The 7,188-nt window shown below is 42.3% G+C and overlaps 1 protein-coding gene across 1 annotated transcript in view; it reads left to right on the forward strand.

Annotated features, from left to right (window-relative positions):
• Positions 1 to 7,188, forward strand: part of MYOF (myoferlin) — an 85,726-nt gene that overhangs the window by 27,648 nt on the left and 50,890 nt on the right. Inside the window, exons 10-15 of the mRNA XM_081863593.1 lie at positions 168 to 198; positions 741 to 856; positions 2,301 to 2,427; positions 3,953 to 4,056; positions 6,133 to 6,201; positions 6,297 to 6,340. Coding sequence (XP_081719719.1) covers positions 168 to 198; positions 741 to 856; positions 2,301 to 2,427; positions 3,953 to 4,056; positions 6,133 to 6,201; positions 6,297 to 6,340 — 491 coding nt within the window. The remainder of the gene's footprint in view (positions 1 to 167; positions 199 to 740; positions 857 to 2,300; positions 2,428 to 3,952; positions 4,057 to 6,132; positions 6,202 to 6,296; positions 6,341 to 7,188) is intronic.

The following is a 7,188-nucleotide window of genomic DNA, read 5'->3' on the forward strand; positions in this document are numbered from 1 at the left end:
TTTCTGTTTACCCTCTTACCAGATCTGTAATGAAAATGTTGGGAAAGGGGAACACAAAAGATGGAGGCTCTGAAGTTTGATTTGTGAAAATTGTTATACTTCCTGCTATGGTACTTTCCTTGTTGTTGTTTTTTCTGGGGTGTTAATATGCTAAACCTTTGTTTCAGATTGACATTGGCTATGTTTACGATGAACCTGGTGAGTATATGCCTTTAAGGCACTATCTTCTGTATTTCCCTCCTAGGAAAAACGGGGATTAGCTGACCATGATTATGAAGGTGGTTTTCCTAGGGTGTGGATCATCCATTGCATTTCAGGTGTGCTGACCCCTGCAACAGCCGCAATCTTTGGAGTTGGTCTGGTCTGCCCCACTCCACCTACCAATCATGCCCAGCTCATACCAAGTCGTTGTTCCATCCAGCTCAGGAATGTCTATAGTGACTTGCATCAGCTCTCTGGAGTGGGTTTCAGGCAGGAGCCTCTATCAGCCCATACTGGAGATGCTGGGGCTTGAACCTGGGACATTCTGCATGCAAAGCAGATGCTCTACCAGTGAGCTATGGCCTCCTGCCCTTTCCCCTCCGCGTTTGATACTCCTGCTTCTCACTGCCACTAGTTATCATCACAGTTTAAATGTGACTCCTTAAAAAAGAAAAAACACCTCCTGCATATGGCTTATTTGAGAGAATTAGAATATTATTTCCCTGAAGGGATGCTATCTTCTCTTTTTTTATTTTCAGGACATGCGGCCATGAGAAAATGGCTACTTCTAAATGACCCTGAAGATTCAAATTCAGGTGCCAAAGGGTACTTGAAAGTCAGCATGTTCGTTCTCGGAACAGGAGATGAGCCACCTGTAAGTTTCAGTCATAAATAGATATTTTCCTTCTACTAATATGCTTCACACGGGTTAATATGTTGGTGCCAGAAATTACATTTGAAGGTACTTTAATGACCGAACCTGCTTACTGTATGTTTCTTTTCCCCAGTTCTGCTTGCTCCGCTACTTTCCACCCTATCGCCACAGTGCTTCTCTCCCATGGCCTTCTGCATCGCTGCCTTTCAAAGGTACATCTCCCCTTAACTTTTCCCAATTTCTCATCTTTGGGGTACAGCCTCTTCTTGCTCATGGTACTGCTTCTCCCCTCTGCTGTTTCCAGATGCTTCATTCAGTCACAGAAAAGACTGTGAATCTTGGGTTTTTTCTCCAGATGCTCTTGGGAGTGTTATTAAAATGGGGAGATGTTCAAATCTGCAAGGATACATGCCACCCCCCCTCCATTTTATCTTCACAATAGCTTTGTAAGGTGCGTAAAGCTGAAGGATTCTGATTAGCTCAAGGCCAGCCCAAGGCGATATTTCATGGTCAATAATATATATCATTTCAAAAATCTTCTGGAATGTTGTTATTGTTGCTTTTTATGACAATATTCTCACATCAAATTTGACTTCTAAAATGTCAAAAGATTGTAATTCAGAAAGAATCCAGTGTAGTGTGAGCCCATTTTTTTCCATTTAAGATTATATACATTGCAAACAAAATGCCAATCATGTTTTTAGCTAAACTTGTGCTACATAATCTTATGTGCAAGTCTTGACCTGCAAAATTCAAATTGTTGGACATATTAGTCAGCCTAAAGGTTTGTGCCGATAATCCTCACATTCTTTTGTACTGAAGATTAGTGAAACTGACCTTATGGAAGGTTTCCTCAAAACTTCGACCCTCCAATTCTTAGACCCTTGTCTAAGACATTAAAAAGTGCCTTGCAGCCTCTTACACACTTTGTACCATGTACTTAGCTAACGCTGAATAGAAGACAGAATGACACTGTATGATGTACATCGTTGCTATTATAGGTTCTGCATAGGATTTGTGATTGTGATACAGAGGAAAAACAGCTAGCAGGGGAAAGTAGAGGAACCTCTGCTTAGCTTTGCTGCCCTGCCAATTACGCCTTCCCACTTTGCAGGAGAATAGCATTGGTGACATGTAGTGGCTAGATCATCTGTGTGAAAACACCCTGGGTGTGGTCTTCTAAGATTTATATGCATGCATAATTCCAGTACAAGCTCACAGCCCAGCATTCTATGATCTGTGAAAGGCACAGATCTCTTGCAAGCTGCGGTTGTTTAGGGGCAAAGACTAATCAGTTCAAAATGAAGTTGCCAGAGTTATGCCCTGTATGCACACAACTCTGCACTTCACTCTGAAATGTTTGCAAGTAGTGGCTATTTAACAAGGGCTTGCTTGCTGTCTGCTAGGGGAAGGAGAATAATGCATTTGAATGTGTCTCCAACAGGTGGAAAATAGAGAGCGGGAGAATGAAAACGATGATGTAGAAAGTAATCTTTTGCTGCCGGCTGGGATAGTACTCCGATGGGTCACTTTCGTTCTTAAGATCTACAGAGCTGAAGATATTCCTCAGAGTATAAACTTTTTTGTTTTGTTTTCTGAGTTACACATTCTTAAAGTTGGAATTGTGTGCAACTGATTTTTTTTATACCAATATTAGTTTCTTGAGAGCTCAAGAGATGCTTAAGACTCAGTTCTTACCTAGGTGGTAAGCCTGTGTCTGGGCTGTACTGCTTCAAACTTCATTTAGGGGCTCATATAACTGTATAACCTTTTTAAGTTAAAAAAAAATCCTCTACATATATCATGGGTGTACCCCTATCTGCATAACCTAGCAATTATAAAATATAGATGCGCTTTTACTCTCGCAAGATTGAATGTTTTGCCCTCGGCTGTACTTGAGGGACGATTCCAACAGATTCCACACAAAAAACGCTTATATCCCTGTGTAGATGTCAGTACCGAATCTGTGGCGCAGGTCCTTCTGGCTTGCACTCTTTATAAAGACTTGCGGAATGAGGTTATCACCCCTTTTTTATTGTCCATTTCGGGTCGCCCAGCCACTGCCACAGTGTCCTTTCTCTTGGCAGATCAAGATGAGCAGGTGACGGCAAAGGTTGCAAGGTTTTTAGCTGAGGCAATTAGAATAAGATCCACTATTTGACTATAGATTCAAAACCCTAAAATGTATTTTATATAATTGACTTTTTATTTCTACTCTTTGTGTATCATATTGTTGTTTTATTGCTGTGGCTGATAGCTGATGCAAATAAAGATTTATTCTTCTTCTGCTACCATGGGTGTAGAATTCAAGGCTTGCCAAACTGCCCAATTTGGCCTACAAGGTCATTTGGGCCTAGCTACACCCACCTGCCATACAACATCAAAGGCAGGGTAGGTAAAGTTGTGGCATCAAAGGAAAAATCAAGAGCCTTAGAGTGTCCTCCAGATTGCATTGCAGCTCGGACTTGTGTTCAGCATTATTTTAATCTGGTGCCAAATGCAAGCCCCACTAATTTGGAGCTCCCCACTGGAACCCCGTGAGCACTGCTGCTTTTGACAGGGCTCAGATCCACCCAGGAATGACCAGTCCCAGCCACAATTTTATTTCATTCCAAAACATTGTGGGACAAAGCATTGTAGGGGAATGGCTAGCTAATCTCTGCAAAAAAAATGGCAGCCACCAGTGGGGATTTCCATCTTTTTTGGTGACAAAGTAAAGCTTTTTAAAAAAAGCAGCAAAAAAGTTGCCACCACTCCTAAAAGTAAGCCCCTCTGCTATTGTAGTGAATATTGCCACTGAATTTGGGGTCATTTTAGCTGCTGCCATCCCTGCCCATTTCTCTGTTACCTCTAGCTTGGTGTTTCCAGGGCAAGACATCACTCCAGAAGGGGCCAAATCTGAGCCCCATGTCTCTGGCCGCTGATCCCTTGTTTGCTGGATTCAGTTTTCACTATCATGCTATTTAAGTTCCACAATACCACACCCAGCTGCCACATTGCTGCATGTTCATGAAATATGCCAACTTTGTGGCTCCGAGATCTTGGTTGTGAAAAATGATTGCCATTTCCCCCCTCTTCTGTATGTTTTCTGTGCAGTGGATGATGCTTTTGCGCAGACTGTAAAGGAAATATTTGGTGGAGAAGCAGATAAGAAAAACCTTGTGGATCCATTTGTGGAAGTTTGCTTTGCTGGGAAAAAGGTATTCAGTGCTAATAACAGAACTACCGTATTTTTCGTCCCATAGGATGCTCCGTCCCATAGGACGCACCTAGTTTTTTGGGGGGGAAATAAAGGAAAAAATTGTCTGCCCAGTGCGCCAGGCGGCAGGCTGCTATCTGCAGCCTAGGGAGCCCTGCGGGAACTCCTGCAGGGCTCCCCAGGCTTGCTGATAGCTTCCTGAAGCCTGGAGAGTGAGAGGGGTTGGTGCGCACCGACCCCTCTCACTCTCCAAGCTTCAGCGAAAGCCTGTATTCGCCCCATAGGACGCACACAGATTTCCCCTTCATTTTTGGAGAGGAAAAAGTGCGTCCTATAGGGCGAAAAATACGGTATATACCGTATTTTTTGCTCTATAACACGCACCCGACCATAAAATGCACATAGTTTTTAGAGGAGGAAAATCCGAAGGCATGCCACCCGTAGGCATTCCCTCCATAACACGCACAGACATTTCCCTTTACTTTTTAGGAGGAAAAAAGCGATGGTGCAAAAAATACGGTAAATAAATATGCTTGAAACCAGTCAGGATCATTAATCACTGTTTGAAGTTGGCTTGTTTCAATAAGCCATAAGAATACTGTGGTACCTCAGCTTACATACGCTTCAGGTTACAGACTCCGCTAACCCAGAAATAGTACCTCGGGTTAAGAACTTTGCTTCAGGATAAGAACAGAAATCGTGCTGTGGTGGTGCGGCAGCAGCAGGAGGCCCATTAGCTAAAGTGGTGCTTCAGGTTAAGAACAGTTTCAGGTTAAGAATGGACCTCCAGAACGAATTAAGTTCTTAACCCGAGATACAACTGTAGTCACATCTTGCCTGGGTTCAGAGACACAACACAGTTTCCCTTTATGTGCTGAAGCCTTGGACTTACACACTGAAGTCATGTGTTCTCCCCTCCCTCTCTTTCTCTTCCTCCCCTCCTCAGACATTTACAGTGATATGTTTTCAGCTAACTGCAGGTTTTTTGTTATATCTGAACCTGAACAAAATGTGCTTGGTCTTGTGGGATATTGGAACAACCCTTCAGATCATGTTTAATGATCGGGGCTTCTTTCAAGAAACCATTTAATGCCAACCATAATTTCTGATTCGAACATGATAGCAAACTGTGGTTATTTGAAAATGCAAGCAGATGCTCCTGAACTTCACTCAGCTGCACACAAACCCAAGTCTTGTGCACATTATGCTATAGATTAGCCCAAGAGTCACCAAACTTTTGGGACCTGTGAGCACATTTGCAAAATGGATAAACAGTCATGACCACAGATGGACACACACACACACACACACACACACACACCAGCACATTCATTTGGTTACAATGAAATGCTTCTTTTAAACCTGATTTCAGTGGGAGGATACAACCCTGTGGGCACCAGGGTAGGCATCTGTGTACACCTTCTGCATATGTACTTCTGGGGCAGGAGGTGCAAATTCGAATAAAATATGGGGGGGGGGAGTAAGTTCCGTCCTGCATTATTGATCACAAGACAAAGTGTGTACACACCATTTGAAAGGCAATGCCCATCAACTTGCGGGGGGGGCAGCCCCCTCAAATATTTTATTGGGGAGGCCTAAGGGACCTCAGCCCCTAGGAATTGGTTCCTATGTTCTGAGCCATATAGGTGACTCCCGGTCTAGCATTCAGGCCAATGCCTGCCAAAAACTGAACACACTCATACCTTGGTTTCTGAACAGAATGTGTTCCGGAAGTTCATTTGACTTACGAAATGTTTGGAAACCAAGGCGCGGCTCCCGATTGGCTGTAGCAGCATCCTGCAGCCAATCGGAAGCCGTGCAAGCTGCGCTGGACATTCGGCTTCCAAAGCAAAGTTCGCAAACTGGAACATCTACTTCCGGGTTTGTGGCATTCGAGTTCCAAGTTGTTCGTGAACTAAGCTGCTCAAAAACCAAGGTACGACTGTATACTGACAGTTACTATGCGGAGCACCCATTATATTTTGTGAGCATTTGTTAATCTTCTTTTATGTCTGAATAAAAGCTATTCCTAGACATAGAACTGTTGATAACTTTCATATGGGGATTTTTTTTCCAGGTTTGCACAAATATAATTGAAAAAAATGCTAACCCAGTGTGGAATCAACTTGTTAATCTTCAGATCAAGGTTAGTTTGTTGCTGTACAAAAAACTATTACAATGTTGTTGTTTTTATTTAGAAATAAGACTTTGGTTAATTAGTACTGTCTTCTTTTTTTCTAGTTCCCTTCGATGTGTGAAAAAATAAGACTGGTGGTTTACGACTGGTGAGTTTTCCTTTGTTGTTTATAGAGTTGCATGCGAAGCAACAATGACAATGCTTCAAAACAAAAAGGTTTTAACATACGTTGGTGACTTGTGCCGCACAAGCTATTGCAGAATTAATTAAGTGCTCTTTGCAGAGATTATTTGTAATGAAGTTGGTTATAGCTTGGTGTTCTTAATAATTGCCGCTGTTATGGAGCATGACAGGCCTGTCTGTTTAAAATTCCCATGAGTTCTCATTCATTAGCTACTCAGCTTGAACCATTATAAAGATTATAGAGATCATTAGAATTGTTTCATGGATAATTATGTCCATTAGGCTTACTGCTGTCAGGGTTGTCAGCTGTCAAGGCAGGGGGTAATACAGGCACATAGTCTTTCTATAAGGTGCTAAAAGATATGTGTACATCCTTTAACAATTGAGTAGTGTGCGTTGTGCCATCTGATGGCTACTGGTGGAACTGAAATCCTGTCACGGACGTATAGGTGAGTGTAGCAGCCATAGGATAACCTTGTGTGTTGTCTTCTCCTAACCTTAGCTTAGCTCCCTGGGCTTAGGGATGGGGAGAAATTTGGTTCGGCCTGTATTTTAGTGCAAGTCTACCTAATTCATACTTCTTGAAACGAAATGTGAATCGAGACACAGTGATTTCTCCTAATTCTGTGATGCAGTTCTCCAACCAAAAAAAAAAGTGTACTAAAATGTATATATTAGGGAAACGTGCATCAAAATGTGTTTTTTTTTTATTAAAATAACATACAAAATGCATCATATCTGGGGAAATTGCTTGCAAAAGTATATAAAAATGGAGGAATTTGTACTAACGTGCCAAAAGATTTTGTGAGGAGG

The sequence above is a fragment of the Podarcis erhardii genome, assembly GCF_964252035.2.
Source record: "Podarcis erhardii genome assembly, chromosome: 5".
In the NCBI taxonomy this organism is placed as follows: Eukaryota; Metazoa; Chordata; class Lepidosauria; order Squamata; family Lacertidae; genus Podarcis; species Podarcis erhardii.